This window comes from Anabas testudineus, chromosome 13 (genome assembly GCF_900324465.2).
Source record: "Anabas testudineus chromosome 13, fAnaTes1.2, whole genome shotgun sequence".
In the NCBI taxonomy this organism is placed as follows: Eukaryota; Metazoa; Chordata; class Actinopteri; order Anabantiformes; family Anabantidae; genus Anabas; species Anabas testudineus.
This window is the reverse complement of record NC_046622.1, coordinates 6,032,649-6,056,790: the sequence shown is the minus strand read 5'-3', so window position 1 is coordinate 6,056,790 and position 24,142 is coordinate 6,032,649. Positions and strand designations below refer to the sequence as shown.

At 38.6% G+C, this 24,142-nt stretch overlaps 1 protein-coding gene across 6 annotated transcripts in view; it reads left to right on the top strand.

Annotated features, from left to right (window-relative positions):
- LOC113173007 (neurobeachin-like) overlaps positions 1 to 24,142 on the top strand; it is a 174,735-nt gene that overhangs the window by 22,553 nt on the left and 128,040 nt on the right. For all 6 annotated transcript variants that reach the window (XM_026376260.1, XM_026376233.1, XM_026376252.1 and 3 more), the window contains exons 2-5: positions 20,248 to 20,479; positions 22,557 to 22,657; positions 22,850 to 22,945; positions 24,004 to 24,125. In XM_026376260.1, coding sequence (XP_026232045.1) covers positions 20,248 to 20,479; positions 22,557 to 22,657; positions 22,850 to 22,945; positions 24,004 to 24,125 — 551 coding nt within the window. The remainder of the gene's footprint in view (positions 1 to 20,247; positions 20,480 to 22,556; positions 22,658 to 22,849; positions 22,946 to 24,003; positions 24,126 to 24,142) is intronic.

Here is a 24,142-nt window from a genome sequence, read left to right as displayed (position 1 = left end):
AAACTTTCCGCTCACTCCAGCTACAAAGGTGCTCATAACGGGGTCCAACGTCTGATTAATTGTGCTTATCCACTGGCCATGAGAGCATTCTCTAACTAGTATCTAGCACATAATGATGCGTGGACGACCAGTGCCCTGTCATGAGTGCTCTGATTTAATCCTGACCTACCACCCCAACTGCATTTTATGATGCCCTTGCCTGATCCTACAAGACCTGTTGTACAGGCCCACACGCTATTAAGCAAATTGCAGTTTTCCCTATAATTATAACTGTAACACTACACAATTGCTAAGTGCTGTATTTTAACAGTAATAGCTTTTTCTCATGAAGTATAAAAAACACCTTTTAAAAAGGTAAAATTAAATCTGCCAAAAATTGTTCCCTTTTCACACATATTCTCAATGCTCTTTATCTTGTTAAACTATAAAATCTCTTTGTGTGTCCACATTTGCACCTAGAAACTTTGAGAATATTGATGGAGGAGAGATTTTCTTTTCCTTTTTTCATACTGTGGACATTATTACCCCTGTTTGCCAGGCAGCTTAGGTTTGATTGATGCGAAAGTGTCGGTTGGTTGGCCATGTCATGTCATCTCCGGTATTTGAAGGTACAGCCAGTGGATGGTTGGTTGGTGATACATGTAAATATGAATTACATTAAAGGGGAAAAAATAGCAGGATTAAATGTACATGCCTCAGGCAAGGATCTGAGAGTGTGGGAATCACAGAGATTGAGTCCAAAAAAGAGAGATGTTGTATTATGTATATACTTGTATTAAGGAGAAAAAGACAGTGTATGTAGGGTATGTACCCTGTTCTCGGTATAGGGATCAACAATTATCTGACCAATTTTAATTAGAAATATATATACATTCTTCATTTACTCAGCTAAATGTACAAAAACTCAGTGGAAAAGTATTGACTTCTTGGCTATATAATGGCAAGAAAAAGTATGTGAACAATTTCAATTTCAGTGTTTTCTGCATTAATTTGTCATAAAATGTGATCTGATCTTCATCTTCAATTCCTTTTTTTTGAATCAAGTCAAGAGTATTGACAGATATAATGTGTCTAAAATAAAAACACACTCACACACACAAATTCTGATGTTTCGTGTTTTTATTTAGAACAACCATAAAAACCTCTATATATACTACTATATACTATGTGTAACAGATTTAATGTGCAACTACACTTTAACTCATGTTCTGACTCATATGTAAACAAACAACACGTGCAGCATCCGTTCTACTCACGGTGCAGAACGACATTAAATAACATGATCTGTGTGATTGATTTGAAATGAGAGACTGTGGACACTTGAAGATTAGCCATCATATTGTTAGATGGCGCAACCTTAAAACAGGAATAACGACATTAGCTACAAGCCGACAGAATACTTTATTGGTGGCTGATCATGGTTAGGAAGCAGAACAGCAGGTTAGCAAGAGTGTTAACAGTGGGTATGTGTGTGCTGTCAGCTTACTCCTCCACAGTGACCTTAATTTTGTGCTCTATATAGCTGTGTTGGATCTGCCCTTACGAAAAACAAAAATGTAACTGAACTTATAGAAAACTATTCCATCACACACACATATATATATATATCTATACATCTATATATATATCTACCATTTTTATTGGATATACCTTTGATATATTATTATCTGGATGACGTGTGTGTTTGTCTGTGTCATCTGAGATTTGCCAGTATCATAATCGCTTTATGAAAGAAACCAGTGTGGTGGCTGTCAGTGTGTTGATAAATTGTCTGTGAGGAAACGGTGTCATTAGTGTTGTGGTCGGACGGGGGAAGTGGAGATTGCTGCAGTAAACACTGTGGTCTGTCTCCACCACTTTCTTCCTCTCTCCTTCTCACTTCTGTGACCTGAATACTGATCCCGGTTTTCAACCTGGAGGACATCTTGTCCCAGTCTAGCTGGGTAAGAGAAGTGACACTTTGATGATCTGGAGAGGACTGAGTCAAGAGCTGTCTACTGTCATCCCTGCTTCATCTTTTTTCTTGCCTTCTAAACGTCCATCTCAACCCTCTTTGTTTTCATATTCCCTTTCTATCACTTCCTCTGGTGTCTGCATTGCAGTGTACTTTTCTTTTCTCTATCTAGTAAGAGATGTTTATATCAGCAGTGGACCTTTTACAGGCCTCCTCTCCTCTCCTCTCCTCTCCTCTCCTCTCCTCTCCTCTCCTCTCCTCTCCTCTCCTCTCCTCTCCTCTCCTCTCCTCTCCTCTCCTCTCCTCTCCTCTCTCCAGATGATTGAGAGAGAGGAGCCTCGCTTTTCTCTTTACAGTATATGACAAATCAGGAGAGCATATGTTTTTTGACAGCAGCATTCAGCAGGAGAAAACTCGGCACACTAATCACAAAATCCCTCGACTGTTGGTTCGGTCTGCAGCTGTCTGCTTAATCCAGTGTAGATGCAACATGATGTCTTTGAAATGTGAGCTTGATTTCAACCAAATTATATCTCAAGGTCAGTGAGGTTAATACCAGCTCACAACTGTTGCTCCATATCTAATGTGATTAATTAGCTGGGAATTGGAGCGAATTGGTCGATACAAAGACGATTTCTTTCAGTTGTCCTGTTTTAGGGGATTATATCACATGGCTTGACTGCATCAACAAGGTGGAGAGAGGAGGTGAACGGTAGGGAATGCTGCAGTGCAGAGTAGAGTCAAGGTGACTGTCTATATTGTGTCAAATAATAACTAAGTTATCGTTACAGCCTATTTACACAATTATATCCATTTAATTTGTCTGCAGCCTTTCTCCCAAATATTTTAAATGAAATAATGACACACTTTATTGATCCCCTTAGGGTAATTTTTTAAATTTGCATTGTGTGCATCAAATTGCAGCTATACGCAGTCACTTATGTAACATGGCTCCCTCTCATTGTGTCACTCTCTGTACAAGCAGTGGGTCAGTATCAAACTAGCTTATCCACAGCTTACCACATATACATACCTGCCATTTATATCGTCGTTGCTGCTTTTTCTGCGATGATCAAAGCTTTATTCTCTGTCATCGTGGTTTTTGTTTATGTTGTACAAAGCATGAAGTTCACAAAGATGAAATTCCATTGGTCAGTGATGAAAAGGTTCTAGCCTGCCCCTTCTGGCCAACCTTTAAATCCTCCAGACATACACACAGTCTAAACACAGCAAGTATATACCTGGCTCTTGGACTCTGTGATGACAGAGAAACATCTAATGTTTCATATTTCAATTATTTGTCTGTGTGTCTCATAAGCCTCTTTATATTAATATGTATTTTACTTTGCGTTCTTCTACACAGCACAGATGCAGGCAGGAACACAAACATTCATATGCATAGATCACAGAGAGCTTAACACAAAACGAGGAGTTCTTAACCAGAAGAGGGGCAACTTCTCTGGCAGGGACATGGTTAGGGAATAGTGTCTGACTTGACTGCAGTTAATTATGCCGCAGCCTCGTCCATACAACAAACTGAAACACCACTAACCTCATTTACCAACAGTGCAATGCATGCAAACCACACAAGTACAGTTTAGTGAACAAACACCAGACTCAAACACTGTAACCGGGTTTTGCCCACAGCACGCCATATGGTATCATAAGAAACATTAAGATATAAGAGAGAACAGTTATATAGGTAAAACCAGGGTTATGTGAGTTGATTCCAATACTCAATATATAGTATATTTTATATTGATTCTAGATATGAAATGACTGATCGCAGTATGAAATTTTGAACATATCACACAGTCTTACGTCAGATTAACACTCACTTTAAAGTGATGTGTGTTCTGTGACACTATCACTGAGTCAGGTTTTCTGGTAGATGTGTTCACACAGTACATCCTCTGTCTTTTTGAGACTTGTATTTCCTGCAAGATTGGCTTTTAATTTTCTCCCTCTCCCTCTCTGGAGAGGTGAGCACTTCTCCTGTTTGACAATTCCAGGCATTTCAAGGGATTAGAGGAACGACCACATGATACAACCCACCAGAATAGTAAACAGGCCTGTGTTGCCACACAGTAAGCTGTGAATATGAGATAGGAAAAGCAGTGTGGCTTGGGGAGTTATGTCTCCCCTTGGATCCAGAGCACTTTCCACTAACTTCTCCTCTAAGTGAGGTCTGCTAAAAGGTGCTCTCATACTCTTTCCTTAAGTGCTATTGAAACATAAACAGATCTGCCTTATTGGGCTTTGACTCCATTTTAGTTTGTATCAGTCAGGCTGCATTAAAGTTAAAGACTGGCCACAGATGAAAAGCTTTACTTCTACATACGTTTGTTGCTCCACAGTACAGGTTTTGACATGGAACCAAGGAGTTCATGGTGTACACACCGTATAAAAGCATTTTACACTTTAATGAATCCATACAAATTGAGAACTGCATGTTATAAAGCTAAATCTGCCGGGTCCACTTAAATCACACCATCCTGTTTGACACACCAGTGTAACGTTGATTCTTTACCGGGCTCCACAAATCAAGAGACACAGCTTGTGTCTCGTGTTGGAGCAGGTGGAATTTTGAATTCTGTTCAGCTGCACCACTCTGATTTAGTTTGTTTGTTTTGCAATTACAGATGAGCTGTTTAGTTTTTAGGTTATTTTGGGGGATGAAAAACATTTGTAGGACAAGTATGAATAATATGACATAATTCAGGTGTGAGAAGGAGGACATGCAAATCGGTATCCACTTTTTAAACACATTTTAGTATTTCCTAGTACTATGAAGCACACGTTTTCGAGGCCATCAGGAACTTCTTCGGTCCTAATGAGACTTGTATTTTTTTACTCTTCTTGAGCAAACTGCTTCACCTCTCTGTCTTCTCTAAACTGCGAGTCAGGTGTTTCTATTGATGTTTCTCTCCAAAGAGATATGTTTCTCTTTCGAAGATGGGTGTTCCTGGATCTTCTTTCATTCAGTCCACTTTCGTTCAGCAAGTGACACGTGTTGTGACTGGACACTGAACCTTGATCTCAGAGGTCAGATTGTACTTGTTTTGAAATTGTCAGCAGTTCTTTTACCACCATTTGAACCATTCGATGGTCAGTCTGGGGTCAGTTTTCCACTTACTGCCACATCCAGGTAGCTTGTTTTTTCAGGAACAGCAAGTGTAAAAGAACCTGCACTTTCAGCCACGCTTGTAGTTTGGAAATAGCATCACTATGTTTTATTGTTCTCCAGTTTCACCTTCAAACTTTCCAATTTATTCACCTACCGGCTTTGGGGATTTGAACAATTGCCAAATATTACTTCACAGTGAGAACTACCTTTTCACAATAAATGCAACTTCCCACAAGACTCTTAAAACACTCTTCTCTCACCACATATTTCCCCTCAAATATTCTGTACCTTATTTGCTATGTAGGTTAAACATTTTCTGATTAGCAGGGAGGTTAAAAGTTGATGAGTCCTATTTTCGTACAGGTCAATTTGTGAATAATTTGGCGTCACTCAGTGAAACAACAGGATCTCTAAGGTCCTCCGTGCTCCACTTTCACCTTCAAATTAAATAACCTCTCATAATATGAAGTGGCACACAGGACTAAATGATTTTACCACACCTGACATGTATTTCCATTTGTTCCACTCTCCTGCAGATGGAAATGCGAGTCATGGTATTACTTCTAATTTAGGCATTACCATAAGCAAGCATCCTAACCGCCTTACTACAAGTTCAGGCAGCTAGACAAATTACATTTTCTGTGCTTTTTAAGATTTGCTACATTAAATTTTCCCCATAATTTATCGGTAGAGAAGATGAAAACAGACAGACTTCACACCTTTCCCAAGGTAAGGCCTCACACGCTTGACGGTGAAAAGGCTTTTAATATTCAGGTCATATCTCTGTGCTTCTACGCTCTTTGTGTGATCATCTATTCCCTTCTTCTTAAATAAATCACAAATCGCTTTTTAGTGTTTGCTGAGGGACTGCTGATTTGATATAATTTCCTCTGTGATTGAAATAATTGTAGCAGCTGTGTTCAGTTCAGGAAAACATTTCAAGAGTGTGAGGTCTTGAGAAGACCGAGGGAAATTATTTCATTCAAGATAATGAAAAACATTTGTTAGTGTGTGTCTGTCTGTGCACATCTTTGTTTGCAAGGTGGGAGGTTAAAATGTACAGTATGTTTGTTTGGCTGCCACTTTACCTGATGTTCTTTTTTTTTTCCTTTGGTTAAATTGGCTTTTATAGTACAATCATGCCGTTCAATCTCAGCAATGAATTGACACATATTGGTGCTGTTGTGACAGGGAGCAGTGACCAGGACATTTAATACAGCTGTACACTGCCATGATTGAGATGAGATTAGATATATGGGTTGGCCATGATGTGTGGTGGGACACGGTCATTCTACTGTGCACAGAGGGTGACTGGGAGATTAGATGAGGATATGCACTGCCTGGCTGGGCCTCTTCCACATGATTTATATCTGCTTTTCACACTATAAAGTCAGAGTCGCCGCAAAGGTTTTTTTATTTAGCATTTTGTAAAATTTGTTTTACATTTCCCCCCTGTTCTTTGTGTCTCATGTTTTCTCTCTGAATGCATGCTTTGGAAATACAGGAAAGGGAGAATAAATCAGTCTGTGGGAAATGTTTACCATGAAATTAGAAGTAGGTTGTACTGACTGGCAGTGTACCCAGGACTCTTTTGTGCACTCTCTTGCCAGTATCTTCCTTTCTTTTTACTGTAGCATTCTCACTGTTTTCATTTGCTTCCTTCCTCACAATATGTCTCTTCACCTTCCTTTAAGTCTGAATGCTGCCTGAGGCTTAGCCTTCTGGGCTGAGGAGTTCCAAGTCTTAGCAACAGTGAGCTCTTTGCCACTGTGGTTGATCTGCAATGTCTGCCCTCAGCTGCACTTTTAATGATAACCTCAATCCACTCAGTAAACATATTCGCTCGTGTTACTCTCTGCCAGACTGATTTCCTCTTCAGTCACAAACACACACAATGCAGCTGTCCTCCTCTAGCCCCTTAATCTTCGTTCAAACTTTAGACATATTCAGACAAGAAGGCTGGTCTTTATTAAATCCCCTCATTGCCATTGGATATCAGTAGTTGTACTTGTCAAATGATAAGCAAAGATTAGATCTCACAGCCAGAAAAGGAAAGGAAAGAACATTAATGCAGCTGATCTTCTCAGAATTGGGATATTTCTCCCTTTATGTCGACTGCAAGCCTGGCTGATTAAGAACATTGCTTACACTATGGCTAAATAGGACAAAAAAAGTTAAACCATCAGCTTTTATCCTCTTTAAAAATTAAAAAAGTCATCCATGTTTCCATTATTGTAACATATAACTTTTCTCTTGGTTTATTTGTTGCTTGTCCCTTGAGCTGAACTACCATCAGGTCTAATCATGATACCGCTAAGGTTCCAAAACTGGGAAATTACACGTTCAGACATCCAATGCTTTCACTGAACACTGCACAAACTACTGTGTCTACAAGTGTCTTAGTCATACTCTAATTAACCTGGACTTGCCCTTTTGTTTGGAGTAAAATATAGCAATTGGAAAATGTAATATACAATGACATTGGTTTTCTACTTGAGGCTCTACAGTCAAGTGCTTATGAGGCTGCTGTAATGGTAGAATTGCAGAACTCCTTAGTACCACCCAAGTGCTTCAGTGACTTTTCATCTACAGCACACTGATGTTGCTTTTTAAGTTTCTATTTTTTATCTTATTGTTTTATACATGTGGCCAGTGCAAGTTGAAATTTGACATTTTTAGTTTGTTTTCCTTGGCAGTAGGTGAAGCTGAGCCTGCTCAGTTCTTAGTTTACAGATATTACAGGCTGTGGCTATGCTAAGGCCGGCTGATAATCAGTGGGGATGGGAAAACAAAGTTGTCACTAAACAGGAAAACAGAATCAGATTTACAGGCAGATGATACACTGGTGCTTTCCCTTATTGAAATTAGGAGAAGGCGAGAACAACATGGCTCCATTAGCTGGAAGGTTTTTCCAAAATCCTCAGTGGTGGACTACTTCTCAGAAGGCTCAATCATTGTGAAACACCTTTCATCTTCAGTTTCCTGGGAGCTTGTTAGCCACATCTGTATGCTGCAGGCATCCAGTTCAGGGAAGCATAAACACTGTAATCTCTAAATCTTTGCAGTGTTTCCACAAACAATTCACTAACTATGTTAACGGCTCCATCAGAATTTGTCGCATGTTGGGAGTTAGTCTTTTATTCAGGTCACATTCTCCTCAGGTCTGTCAATGCTTACTGGTAGGTTTACACTAATCTCCTATTCAATACAGTCAAACATTCAATACTCTTATTTAGATTCAGTAAATAATTGCTACTGTGGGAATCACTGTGGTATTAAACCTTTGTACTTCCCTTCCTAAATATTACACTCATTGCTGTTTGTTTTTAGGTTTCTTGTATAGACTGTGGTAACATCCATGCTGTGTGAGCTGACAGTTTTTAGCCTGTTCATGTCAAATTTAATCACTGAAAAAATAAATGTGGCTAAGCTATGAGAAAACAAGTGAAACAAATTGCTCACACTTCTCATCCATTGTCAGACACCTTGGTGTCAAACATAGACTTACTGTGGATCCACACCCTGACTGTACATGTCAGGAGATGTACTAGATATTCAGACATACCAGGTGGCTGCTGTCTGGTACTTGTTAGACTCAGCCTAATTTTTAGTGAAGGAGAGAGGAGTCTCCAGGTGTCACACAGAAGGCGGTGGGCATTATACACTAAGTATTATTCAGTCTGTGTCCTCTCACCTGTCTATGTAGAGCTACTCAATCATGTACAGTACTATAGCCTCAATTATAATATACACATCTGCTTTTCAGTCTGCAGCAAGATAAGAAAAGTTTGGTGCTAACTTCTGCTCAGGTGCGCTGACTCGCAGAAGATTCTGCCTACGTTTTTTTGTAGCCTGAAATCAGAGTTGAGCATCTGTGCACAATGCCTGTGTTTACGTCATTCAGTAAGCCACAAGGCCAGTATTCCACCTTTCACCTTAGTTAATTCGCCTGGTTTGGTGGTGGTGATGCAAATGTGAATCCAGATTAAGGAGGAAGTGTTTCAGTCTATCAAGCATGTCAACAGCAAGATATGGCCTAGGATCATCATAATTAGGAGCAAAGCATTGCCAAATAGATCTCCCATTATGTCTCTCAGACTCTTTCCTCCCACTGGCATGTTGTACTTGGTGTCACCATTTTGCAACATGACATCGACTTCATGTCATTCTGCTCAGACCGACACACTGCAACAGTGTCTTGGACAACACCTCTTTTTGATAGTATCTCTTAATGGGGATATTTGGCATCTCAGAGCCTTAGAAATAGATTTGTAACCTTCCCAGACTGATTTATATTAATCACGGTCCTCATTTTTTTATGGGATGTCTTTTGATTTCAGCATATTGTGCCACTGGTGAGTTTTTAAGCCGACTTCATGCTTCTGAAAAGCGTATATTTATTATTTGATTGAACAGGGATGGTAGTCATCAGGCCTGGTCTTTTGTAATCCATCTCCAACCAGTTGTCATTTCTGTGGTAGTTTTGTGGATTTAGTAACTAAGGGGTAAAATATAGTTTCCCACCAGCCTCCTAGATATTACATTGTTAGTTTAAAGTCTGAAACAGTTTAGTATGAGGCACAAAAAGAGAAGTAATCAGAAAAGCATTGATTGTTTTTTATGACACTGTTTTTGTGTGTTGATGTCTATTGTACTGTAACAAAGGGCATCTCACATGAGCCCAACAAACATTTTAGAAGACTGAAAGAATTAATTTAGAAAAAAATAGCTTCCCCTCATGTCTGGAAGTAGTTTGGCAACATATCAGATGTGCATCAATCATTTGCAAGTTGTGCAGTAAGGAATAAAAATGTTGTTATTAGAGTCATAGATTGGAGTCATCCTCTCAATGAAACAATATCAACTGAAAAGGAGGAAGTAAGCGAACCTATTCACATGGTGACGACTTGCGTATTTTTTGACATCACAATCATTTAATCTAATCACAAATCTCTCCTGCTGCAATCACCTTGTAATCAGGACACCTTGTCTGAAATCAGTTGTGCAAACTGTGCACCCCACGTCAAGTTTTCAGCAGTTTGGAAGCTCACTTGTGGTTTGAGCGATACAATAAGCCTTAACCTTTAATGTGTTTTTAAATTGTCAGGTTTTTAACGTTCTATTCATAATTATACTATTCTAATGATTAAACGGGGAGACAAACAGATGAACAATGAGCGAGTTGATGAAGCCAATTTGAACAAGTTCCTGTCTCTTTTCCCCTCCCTAATTCTGTTTCTCTCTGTGTTCTCTGGACAATTACTGCTTTTTAAAGATCAAAACAACAGTTAATTTCTCACTCACAACCAGTACGTAGCTCTGCAGTCTTCTTAACTTAACACTGAAACAGATAGGGCAATTGAAGTATGGTCATTAGCATGATTCAGTGTTGATACAAAGGCCATTCATCAAACTAAATGGAACCACAAAAGCAATAACCTGATTTGTTATATACTTGACACCCCCCTCCAGTGTTCCACACCCCTCTCCCTTAAATGGCTTGACCTTTATTTTGGTGACATTTTTAAAGTAAAGGAAGAATGGCCCCAGGTAGGCTTCTAGCTCAACTCTTCAGCATAGTTCCCTGGAGTGACAGTGCCATTTTTGTGCCAATACTTACTATTGTTTGTGTAATATTGTAATACATCCTTTTTTTCCCAAGTCCATTCATTTTAAACACTGAAGAAAGACATGGAGCCAAAGGCTAAAAAGAATTCATAGATTCTTTTCTTGTCTTTAAGCATGAACCATTTCCTTCTTATAAATAATATCATTTTTAATTAGCTTGATTTCTTTCCTTACCTCAACATTTTTGTAAAGTAGTTCCTCATTTAATTCTATAGGTGTCATCCAGCACTTTACTTTTTACTTTAATGTCATCGAATAAACAGCACATATCCAGACTCGGACCACTTTGAGACCTTCACATTTTTCTTTCTGCATGTTCTAAAAAGAGTATTATTCTATTATATGTACAGAATGTGCCATCTGTGTGCTACTACTTATGTTGAGTGATGTTATCTTCACAAAGCTTCTCTTTTATATCTTTTACTTTTTAGTTCAGATGGGTTAAAACGCATTCATCTGCCTTTTTGTTGTACATAGTTTCTTTAGACTGGCTGTGAAGTAAGTGGGGTTGTTAGAAAATCTAAGTATTCTGTATAGATATTGCATTTTGTTTTAACTCCCTCTGGCGCTGCTTAGCTGCAGAGGGGTCAGCTCATTGTTTCCTCCTCTTTACTTCAGCATAGCACTTTTGTAGTTTATCCCTCTGATTGCATTTGATTTTAAATGTCAGTTGCAGGCTGCAGAATTTGTAGTGTCACCTTGTTATTGTGTTTAGTTCATCAAGAGTTATTGATGGCATCCATGACTATCTGTTGTTTGGTTTCTTTGGTTTGGTCTTCTGCTCGTGAATGCACTTCTGTTTGTTAGCTGTATTGAGCTTTATATGGTTGGTTTGTCATGCTAGCACATCAATGTATCAAATAGACACTGAGCTGTTTGTGTTTTAAGCACTTCATGAACACTCTCCTTTAGCTATTTGATTTAAGTGCAAAACAGTCTTAAGAGATGTGCCCTGAGTGTGAATCTGTCAGTGCTTCTCTTATTGTGATGATCGTGACTGAGCAATATAGTACACGATTTAGTGTCATTCTAATTATTCTAGGGGTTAAAACTGGATTTTAAAAAGGGCATATTACACATTTTATTGTATTCACTGGGGTCTTCATCCCATGCCCATCAACAAACGATTCAGTCCACATCTGACTAGATGAATGTGCCTTAGAACCTGGAAGCCTCATCATTTTATTAATTTAAAAATATCTGGGAGGACATCCCTTCTCTGCACATCTACTCCCTAGAGACCTCTTCACTCCAGTGTTCGAACTCCACCAGCAGTCTTCGTAAATAGGACATCAGTTCTATTTATTTTCACCCAATTTAGTGGCCACAAAAGGCTTCCCGTAGAAACTCAAGTCCAATCTTCGCTGCCTGTCACCATGGTGATGGCGAGCCATCAGCCCCGACCTAATCAGAAGCCTCTGAATTTGGAGGGATTCTTAAGAGCTCAGATGTAACTCTTAATTCTCTACCTCATACAGCAGCTATGATATGCAAGCAAAATCTTTCTAAGGCAAAAAAACATACTTGATTGAGGCTCATAACTACATCTTTAGCGATTAGTGGTATAACCAAACCCTAACTAAAGGGTATAATTCATCTGCTTGGTTATTAAGCAAACACACAGAATAATGATAGTTGTAAAAGAGATATTTCTCAACTCAACATAAACAAAGTAGCATAAAGCATCTAAATCTAAGTCCAATTTCAGCAGCTTTTCATGTTTAATAGACACTGGAGATTTAATTCAGACAGAACTCACACGACTAAACTGTCCATAGGGTTTGAGAAAATGACATTAAACCTAAATATTCAGGTTAAATTGAACTGTAATTTAGTTTTAACAAAGGAGTATTAGTTTAAAGAAACAAACAATTGGTGATAAATGACGGTCGTTCACAGCTTATTCACAGCTGCTGAACTCCCTTATACCCTGAACACAGACAATGGATGAACCGCAAGGGGAGAAGATTTACTAACAAATTTGGGCAACTCACCTCAATGAATATCATTCATTTCTGTCCAAAAAGCCACAGGATTTGACGACAGATGCTAAATCGGCAACACTGCACAATGCAAAGTTGTGAACGACCCCACGCCCCACGACTCAAACAGAGACTGAATGCCAATGTCTTCACTGGGTGCGTCAATAAAATGCGAAACTGCACAGAAACAAGAACAGGTTGTCAAATTCACACACATGCAGTATATTTATTTAATTAGATCACAGTCTTTATGTAGTTGCACATGCTGACATTGAGATTGCAACTGTGATTACATTGATTGTGCAGCACTACTCATAAACCCAACATGCTAAGGAGCCACAGGGGTAAAAAATGAATAACCTATTTGCATACCCTTATTGCTTTCATATAAACAGTCCTCAGTTTCGCTGCACAGTAAAATAATTGTCTGCCTTGTGGAATGTTATTCCCAGCACATTAAAGAGTCACTATAATGTCTTAGCTTCTTTCATTTCCTTAGATACAAGCTCTGCTGCTTTATCTCCAACATCACAGGATGTCCTTCTTTCCACATAAGCCAGGTGAAAGTGACTAGTCTCATAATTGCCTGTGAGAATTTCCAAACCGAGTTACAAACCGTCCATGCACAAAATAACTGAATTACCAATCTAATTTTACCTCTGCTTTGTGAATACAGCCTCTATAGGTATAAGTGTAAAGGAGCCAGCTGTCACTCACTATTCTAATGTAACCTACGGGTCTGTTAGCTTCAGCTGCACAGAAACTGAGAGCCTAATTAAAGGGGCGTTACTGTCCAGCCTCACAGTGTAGTAATGTTGCTATAACCTTTTCTCTGGTTTACAGATCATCTACCTGCAGCTCCACCATGTTTCTGAACATCTTATTATACAAAGCAGGTATTTTTAATTGAACTTGTATGTTTAGCTGCAGGAGGCAGGTTCCCTTCTTCTGTGGGCCCATCTCCTGGGAACAGGAAAAAGACTTAGCTTTACCTCCATCTGCGGAAACCTGATTTGACAGCAGCACATTGGCACTTACATCATACAGTATTAATTGTTGACTGCTACAATTTTCTTCTCTCCATTACTGTTTCCACATGACACACATTTTCTGAAAATCTGTTTTTGTGCCTCTGCAATTCAGTACATCCAAACTATATAGGACTTCCACAGCTCTTTGAAGTTGAATTTGGTGCAGTCAAAGAAATGTCAAAAGATTTAATTCCCTTCGAGTGGAGATAACGTGAATACAAATTGGTTGGGTGGGTGTGGAAACGCTTTGATAAATCCTTAAGCTGACACTCGACATGTTGACTGACAAGTTGTCTTTTAACTCCAACTCAGACCTCAAACACTTGTAGCACCTGAAAGACTTTAGAATCTTATTTTTCAATTTCTAGTATTTATTTTTTTTTAATGATTAGTTGAGTATAATATCCCCAATGCTAAGCTTCTACCCACATAAAAAGAAAATACAACTATAATTAGCAATTCTCCCATCCTCTCCATCAGGCATTCTCCCAATAACTAGCAATTCTTCTACCCAGAAAAAAATTTGAGTAGAAATGTGCCTCATGTAATGACATAATTTAACATGTTTTTCAGGAGATGTTCATGAATCAAGCTATATTTGAAACAGTCGGCTCCAGTGGCAACCGTGAACAGCACAGATGGACAGACAGATTAATGACAACATGGTGACCACATGGCAAGATACAGCCTGCAATGATGACATTGCAATGACAGAATGCATGATTCTTCCTTTTTCTTATTAACAGGTACCATTGGAATTTGGTTTGGTCTTAGATAAGATTTCCAAATCTTGATAGTCAACGTCAAGCTGATAGTTTTAACTTGTTAACACTTGTTAATATTTTGGAAATGACAGAAAGAAAAACAAACATTATCTGTCCAGCTATCCAGTTTTAAAGCTGTTGGTTGAGGTATGTAGTTAATTGGAGCTAGTCACAAGAAGAAACCATGCTACACCTCTTATGCCAAAATGTATCTGTGTCTTCACCACAAGGAAAAAGCATCTCTGCATTTTCTTGTGTTTGCATCATTGCAGCATACTGTAGCTGTTGCGGCTACAGTCTCCTAAAGTATGTTTTCATGTGTGTTTCTGCACTCTCAGGGTGCACTAAAGGAGGCCAAATGTTGCTTTTATGCAAATGTTGGCTTCCCAAGAGTTATAAGAGCAGTTGATTATACACTCTAAGGTGTCATAACCAACACTGTGGCCAAAAACCCTGGGTCAGTACATGACTTAATAATTGTGAGGAAGAGTGTTCTTTATTCCAGTTTAAGACATGATGTTTTAGGTGAGTTTTATTTGTAAAATCATTACTTGCATTGAAAAAGGAGAATTTATGTATGGTTATTCTGCAAAGTCTTTATGACAAACACCAGTGGAACACGCAGAACCCTCATTTAAATATGATTGCATTTTTTTTTTTTTTTTTTGTAGGTCATTTGCAAAATGCCCAGCAATGAAACACAACATTTTCAAGATTGCGCATGCAATTTAGTACTCACTATTGGGATCTTAGTACATCGTCTTTCCAAGAGCAGGAACTGTGTAGTGCAGATTACTGATAGTGCTATTATCTCTGAATCTCAGTGAGAAAGGGTTTAACAGAGGAGCTCAGTCTCACCAACACACTCAGCTGCTGTTGGGTTTAACAGTGGTAAACAGACCAAGGCTAGCAGTGTTCTATCATCAGAAACCATCAGGAGTAGAGTTGGAGATAGGCTCTAAATAGATGTGTGTAATGTCACATCCTCTCAGTGTCCCTGTGTCCTGTCGTCGTAGTATATTAGATAAGCCCTGTAGAGCCAGCAGGGAGTCTGGGAGAAAATTAAACATCTAATTCTTGTGGTGTAGTTGTGGAAGCAGTGAAAATTAACCTTGCATGCTTCGTCTGTGCCTATTTGGGTCATTTAGCTGTGGCCATTGTTGCAGATAGCATCATTTATTGTGTTAAACAATTATTAAACCCACAGACTTTGCCATTGTTCTCATTAGACAGCTGGATAAAGAGGTGTAGTGTAACATCTTTTTAATTGCCTTTAGCATTGCTTAGTTAAGAAACTATTACAATTTTTACACAAAGAAAATTTTCAGAAACATATATATATATATATATGTGTATATATATATATGTATATAGTATATACCAATACTATATTCAAACATATGGTATTGGTATATACTGAAGTGCCAAACTTATATTGATTATCCAGACTGAGTAAATGTAAAAACACAATTTACCTAAATGCTTTAACCATCCATTGCACCTGGCTTTGGGGATCTCCTTATCAAAATACATGTCAGGTCACAGGGTCTGTAGACCTCATCTAGTGTCTGGGTCGCTAGAGTTTCAGAGTCTTATTATAAAGCCACCACAGCACTGTATTTACTGTGAGCTGAAAGGTCATCATGGTTATGCTGACAGTTCAATCCTCACATTACTTTAGAGTAGAGTTATCTATTAGGTTTATTTATGGCTTCCTCAGTCCTAATGATTATGTTGCTACTTTGATCATCTTCTTTGTTCGAACAGTATGAGACGTAGCAGTGAGTGAAAAGAAGAGTGAAAGAAGATTCATCCACATTTCATAGTGGCAAGAAAAAGTGTGTTAACCCTTTGACATTTTGTGATTTTCTGCATTAATTCATCATAAAATGGGATTCAGCCTTCATCTAAGTCATCCCAAGTGACAGCCAAAGATTTTAAAGCATCATTGAAACTGACTAACATCTGTGTTCATGAGTCTACAGTTGGTAAAGCGTTGAAGCAGGGTGTCTATGGCAGGACACCACGAAGGAAGCTGCTGCTTACTAAAAAGAACACTGCTCCATGCCTGAAGTTTGCCAAAGAGCACATTGACACTCCACAGCAGTATTGGCAAAATGTTTTGTTGACTGATGAAACTAAGATTGAACTTTTTGGAAACAACATGCAGTACTACGTCTGGCATAAATAGGTCACTGCATATCATCATGAAGACATCATCCCAACCATAAAGTATGGTGCGTCAGGGCCTGGACAGCATGCAGTGATTTGGGGGGAAGAGTGTGCATCAAAAAAATTCAGGATAATGTCAGAATGTCTGTACGTCAGCTGAAACTTTGTAGAAGTTGAGTGATGCTACAGGACAATGACCTTAAACACTGGAGCAAGTCTACAACAGAATGGCTTCAGAAAAACAAAATCTGCCTTTTGTAGTGGCCAAGTCAGAGCTCAGACCTCAACCCATAGAGATGCTACAGAGCGATTTTAAGAGAGCTACACACATGAGGCCCCCAAATAATATACAGAGCTGAAGCAGTTCTGCAGGAAGAATGGGTTAAAATTCCTCCTGCATGTCGCAGGACTGATCCACAGCTACAGGACGCACCTGGCTGAGGTGATTTATTTGGTGTTATTATTTTTGTCACATAGATTTGTTAATATTCTTGACTTAGATGAAGATCAGATCACATTTTATAACAAATTTATACCCTGAAATTCCAAAAGGTTCTTGTGCTTTTCTTGCCACTGTAGCTGTTTGCTGCCACATTGCATTCAGGCCAACTTTCCTTTTTTTTATGCTGCCAGATTTACAGTCATTAAGTAAACTCCAGGCAGGCTGCCATATCCCTTTAATTTAGGAGTGGAATCTATGTAGCTATCTAACCAAGAGGCCCTAATTAATGGAGTGTTACAGAGATTGTTGTCTTTCTGGCAGGTTCTCCATCTCTGCAGAAGAACTGTGAAACCTATTTAGTGTGGTCATTTAGTCCTAATGAAGCAGACCGAGCTTGTTGACAATTTTTTATAACCTTCCCCATGTTTTTGCTTTAACAATTTTTAAATCTTGGGAGTTTTGCTGACAGCTCCTTGGACTAGTTTTGGTTTGTCAGACCTACCCTGTCAACTGTAGGAACTCGTTTATGGTATTGTTTGGTATTTTTGTATTCTAACATCAAATTAGCTTTTTAAAATCCCAAAGAAAACAAAATAAAAGCTGTAATGTGACATTGCAGATGCAGTTTTGCAGACTGTATATTTCTTGGGCATCGTCCTATTCTTCGATGGAATAATGGAGATGGGATGCCTGTATGGTATTTGAATTAGTTCAGCAGGTTATGTATTGGTGGAGCATGACAAGTCTTTACAGTTTACAGGTTGCTTTTACTACTTCATGCAGCAACAACTGCTGTATACAAAGAATTTGGTCATTTACTTCTTCACATTGATTATAGAGTTTACATCACTGAAATGAAGTGGTGTTCAAGCTCTGCATTGATTCACGCTGCAGAATTTTTGCATGGCCCTAGAGAAGCTCTGCTCTCGAGGTGTTAAGGATGTAATCAGTGATTTTGTGCTTTTTTTATTTACCTCTTGTAACATAATGGGTGGAAATTATTCTGCGGATCAGAATGTGCAATTACGCCACTTCTCAGGATTGTGGTGTATCTGTGAATATTGTGATTAATGGCAATTGCTTTGAACAATGATGAGGTTCAGGGTAAACCTCATGCCTCTTGCTGAGATACGTCATGATAGCTGCAACAAGAGAGACTTTTGTCTTGCAATAATTTACTTTTAGATCAACCACATTTTAAATGATTATTATGTTTTACCACAAAGTCCATATACTGTAAACACATTGTGGCACTGAAGAAACATTGTCACTGTTACAGCAATTCCCGAAACCTTTATTTATTTATTTTTAATTGTGAGACATTCACAATTTAACAGTGAATGTCTCACAATCAACCTAACAGTGTCAATGTTTAGTGTTATGCTAACTGTGTTTGAATTAGTTTCCTAGGATTTTTTTTTAATGTATTTAAGTATGTTTTGTTCCACATTCACTCCAGTAGCTGTAATAAATGTCTGAGTAAACATGATTTTAGACTTTAAATTATTTACACCAAAATCACAAATTGTAAATTTACCTTAAGAAACGTTTTAGTCTCTACAAATGCTTGATGTGTCTGACATAGTAAATTTAGGTAAAGTTTCCTTTATGTAACTGAACAGATCATCTGGGTGTAATTAGGAGTATGGTACCAACCTGAGATCTCACTGTACAATACAGGGTAGGATTCTTTACTGAGTCAGTCGTGGCCAGACACGGCACGTTTCACCTGACATGAAAATGAAAAAATAACAATGCTGCTTTATTGTGTTTAGTGTCTGTGTTTGGCTGTCACGCATGGTGGCACTAGGAAGGTGGTCAAAGGAGCAGGCAGTTTGTCTGCATACTAACAAAAGGCTTTCTACCAATCAGCTCATTTTCTATACCAGTTATTGTGACTGCATTACACTTGTTGCAACTTGCTCGGCTTTTTAGGGGTTGTTGGCACATTTTGGCCACTAAGCCGACTCAGACTGCATATTACCCCCACCCCGTGGGTTTTCAAGCTGTGAATTCCTTTTATTGTTAGTGGCTCATTGAACAATGTCTCTGCTCTCTGTGCTCGTGATGAAGATGTCTGCTTCTCAGGCTGAATTTCAGCACTGGAGGTGGTTTTCAAAAGTATGTTGACAACAAGTTTTTCATTTTTGCCCAAAAAAACTGGTTCAGTAAGTTGCTGAAAATGTTCCTGATTTCTCTCACTTTATATTGAAAGGGTCTACATACCTGCAACAAAACCTGAATTTACAGATTAAAGTCAATTCTCTTTATGTAGCAATATTAAGATCACTTCAATAAAGCATTTTGTTTTTCAATGCACATCAAAAAATAACATAATAACTGTGAAGCTTTTGCACATTTTTTTTCTCCTGCTTTATTTCTAAGGAACTTTACTCTGAAGAATGACTCACTGTCAAATCTCCAAGTCCAAGCAGACCAGTGAGACACGTCATTGAAATGTAATTGCACTGAGATCTGATGATTGAGTTGAGGCTCCATTTATGCCCCTATGGGCTAGTCTCTTTCCACTACTTTAGGCTGCTTTTGATCTCACCTAGCTATTACCTGTCAATCAGTAATGTGCGGCGGCTATCTAGGCCCATTTTCCACCTGCTTGCATTGATGCCCACCAACAAGTTGTTGTCAGTGCTCTCCATATATACCGTGCACTTCTTTAGAGGGCTAATTTCATGCTTGTTGGACTTGAAGAACTGCATTATTGATTGTTGTTTTCTACATTCTTAATAGTGATTACCTTTTGTGTCATAAGGGGGCAGTACAGCTATAGGGGCTGCCTTCCTCTCCTTTTTTCATTACATCCTGAGCAATTGTATTTTCATGGGTGCTTAAATTCTGATGAAAACCTTTTTAGAAGGGAAGAGATTTCTACTTTTTTCTTCCAGCAGTGGCCAGACCTTTAGCATCAGAGTAGTGACCTGGAAAATATCTGAGAGGGCCTTCTTGGTTAATTATTTTTTATTTTTTTTCTAGAACAGGGTTGAGAGCTGGGTCAACAGTGTTCAGTATAAAACTTCATGTTGCTGGAGTACTACATCAACAGAACAGAAAATAATTTTAACAGCATGCAAAAGGCATAAACCCCCAGTTGTTTCTCACATTTTCTATCTGTCCCATCATATTTTGCAGTTGGTTGGTGGCGAATTTGATCTGGAGACAAACTTCATCATCCAAGACGCTGAAAGTATCGGCTGCATGGTGGAGCTGTTAGATCACTGTGACGTCACCTGCCAGGCAGAAATCTGGAGCATGTTCACCGCCATCCTTCGAAAAAGTGTTCGAAATCTGCAAACTAGCACTGAGGTGGGCCTCATCCAGCAGGTGCTGCTCAAAATGAGCTCAGTGGATGACATGATTGCAGGTATGAGAATGATTTTGTTTTATGTGAATATGCAGCAATTGTCATGGACATGGGTTATGCTGATTTCATTTTCACTTTGAGTTAGGCATCAAAACATGTCTATGAGATTTTGAGTTATAATATACTGGCAGTTTTAGATTTGGAAAAAGATCAGATTTAGATTAATCTGTAAACCTCTGTCGTCAAGAATCTAGCTGGCTTTTCTTAAACATTAAAGCATAAAAGTTATTATTATTGTCCTTGTTTTTGTCAGTAATCAAATCAATTCGAACTGTTTTTAAGACGATATTTATTGCAAACATTTGAAAACACTTAATTGTAAGTTTTTAATTTGACACAACATTCTGTCACACCAGAATCTAAGAGTTAGGAGTAATCTATGCATGCACACCATGCATGTTGTCTGGTGGAAACACATGCAGGTATGTGGCAACCTCCACACAGCTGGCCTTGATTTGAACCAGGGACCTTCTAGCTGTGAGGAGGCCGCGCTAATGACTTCACCACCGTGCTGCCCCTGAGTAGTCTTCTAGCAGCAGGCTCTGAGAAAATCCTCTAGACAAATGCTAGGCACCTTACCATGGCATTTGGTATAGGTAGTCATTTATTTATGGATTAGGAATTATCCAGAGGTTAATTGCTGTCTGGGGGTCAGAGTGAACTTTTGTCTTGCACCACCTGGTCAGAATTTCCTCTTGAGCGACACTCACACCTGGTACACATCTCAAATCAGTGTTTCCGGATTACAGGAAGTATTAGTGCTGTTAGCACTGAGGTTTTACACAAGATTAGATATGAACATTGCACTTTGTGGGGACTAGTAGTTGGGATTTTTTCTTTTTATATATACACTCTGCTCCAAAGTATTGGAACAGTGAGGCCAGTTCCTTTATTTTTGCTGTAGACTGAAAACAGGTTTTCACTGCCGCCTCTTTCAGTTGTTGTGTGTTTTGGTTCGTTACTTCCTTCAGTCTCCTCTTTGGCACATATCCATAGGATTTAAGTGTGGAGATTGACTTGGCCAGTCTAAATCCTACCACTTCTGTTTGGATCATGAGCAGATCTTTCTCCAAACTTTAGCTTTTCCATCACTTTCGTAAAGGTTAATCTTTTTCTTGATGGTCCATAAAAACAGAATGTTTGAGGCTTATTACTGCACAATTTAACAAATTCCAGCCTGGCCTTCCTATTCTTCTTGATAATGAGTGGTTAGCATCCTTTAGTGTAACCTCTGCACTTTTGTTCACAAAGTCTTCTGTGAACAGTAGATTGTGACACTTCACTCCTGCTCTCTGGTTTTTAATGTGGGTAACACCTCTTATCTAGAACTGCTGTCTGAACTGGCAAAACCTAAATCTGATTATCTGAATATTCAGTGTAACAGCACATACCTGTGAGTCACATGTTCTAATACTCCAGTGCTCACCTGAAAAATGGGTAGGTTCAAGCAAAAGGTGGTATCCTCTAAGATCCAGATGTAATCACCTGGAAATAAAAGCTGAAATGTTGTTGTCTTTATTCATCTTTTGATGTCGAACTCAAGTCTACAGCAAAAATAATGGAACTGCCTCACTTTTCCAACCCTTTTGGAGGGGAGTGTACATATAGGTCTATATGGGCCTTCAAATCCTTATTTAGCTCACTGTGCTATTGTATGCTGTGGTCAATGTCAATATTTTGCACTGTGCAAATCATCCCTACATTGTTTAACATATAAATTATGTTTTAAGGGATGAAATTGAAATTAATTTCCCCACTGTTTCCCTGGGCCTCTAAGTTAAACAATCTACATGAGTTTGATTTAGTCACTCTCCATGTAAAGTTTCTGTGATAAACATAATGGAATTTCACACACTATGAACTCAGTGAAAATTAAGTTTAAATAAAGTAAAGCTGTTTTATTATCTCCAAAAATTGGTACATGTGAATACTTTTCATCATGACGGCCCCCTCTGTGCATTGAGGATGAATTATAGTGGATGGAAAATGCAGCTGGAGTTAATGTTGTCTTCTCTCTCTTCTTGTTTGTATGTGTCTGTGTGTTTGGCGATATGAACACGTTATCTCGCCTTTAAAGACTTGCTAGTGGACATGTTGGGAGTCTTGGCCAGCTACAGCATCACGGTCAAAGAACTCAAGTTGCTCTTCAGCATGCTACGAGGGGAAGGAGGCCTCTGGGTAGGTGATTGCTGGGACCAGATTTAGAGTGCTTGTTTGACACTGTTGCTTCAGTTGCCCCCAGAGAGCCATCACACTGATCTGTTGGGGCTTGTTCTGTAACTGACTAACTGCAGAATGAGATAAATGACAGTGTATTGACTGCAGTGAAGTCTTGTTATTGCTCTTTTTTTGTCTTTGCCACCTGTGCAGCCGCAGCATGCAGTCAAAATGTTGTCAGTGCTGAATCAGATGCCCCAGCGACACGGTCCAGATGCCTTCTTCAATTTTCCTGGTCGCAGTGCAGCAGTAAGCTTCTCATTCACATTCTTCTGTTTTGTTTTTTGTTTTTTTAAATTGCTTATATTTCTACAGGTTATTAATGTAGCTAAGACAATGAATTCATGCTCACTAATTGACAACAGATTCTCTTACACTGAACAGCAAAGTATTTCTGTGTTCTGCATGTGTGTTCAACCAAAAACACACCAAAGTAAAAATAAATATCTGAAATGTTCCTCTCATATCTGCTCGACTTTACAAAGTTATCCAAGAGCATCTTCAAATTCTATCCTACAGCAAACATAAATGTGGAATGTAGTAAGACTACAAACGAGAAGAAAATGTTAGTAACCTATCCTGTGTAAGAAAGACGCACATCATAGTGCGACTTAACTAAGTAGATGCAGTTCATAGCTCCTGATAATTTATCATGGAAAGCAAGAGATGTAGTAAAGGAAATTAGTGTAGTGAAATGGGAATCCGGTGACAGTTTGCAACAGTGTGGAGCATACTGTTGATTAACTTTGCATCTTTTTGCATCATGTCAAGACATGTTGACTAAGTAAATAAAGGACCCCATTAATTAAGTTAAATTTAATATCTCACTGATGGTTCAAGAGATGAATTTATCTCCTGTCTCCACAAGTTTAAAAATTAATAGCAACTTTACCCAAACTTGGTAAACTGGACAATTTCTATCATAAATATTCAACATGAGCAAAAATTATACCTCTATACACTGTAGAGGTCACCACATCTTTGCTGTCCCCGTGAGTTATTTAATTTTATAAAATGTTTTATCTGTTACAACACATTTTGTGACTAGAGATTGTATAAAAAAAAAACATTAGCATTTGGTATTAGGCACAAACGTGGAATGAAACATGTAGGATTCATTACTCTACTGTAGACAGTGGCTCACTTTAGTTTTTCTATTGTGTTTTCTTCAGTGTGTATGTTAATTTTGCCTCCATGTCTGTAACAGGTGTGTGTAAACTGTAGTTTTACTGGTTGGTGGAGCCATAAAACCACAAGGTAGTGATTTCCTGACTATATTTCTTACCATCTTTTGTTTTTTGCCACAGGCCATTGCTTTACCTCCTATTGCCAAGTGGCCTTATCAGAATGGGTTTACGTTCAACACCTGGTTCAGAATGGATCCCTTGAATAACATCAATGTTGACAAGGACAAACCATATCTCTACTGGTGAGTACACAACTGTA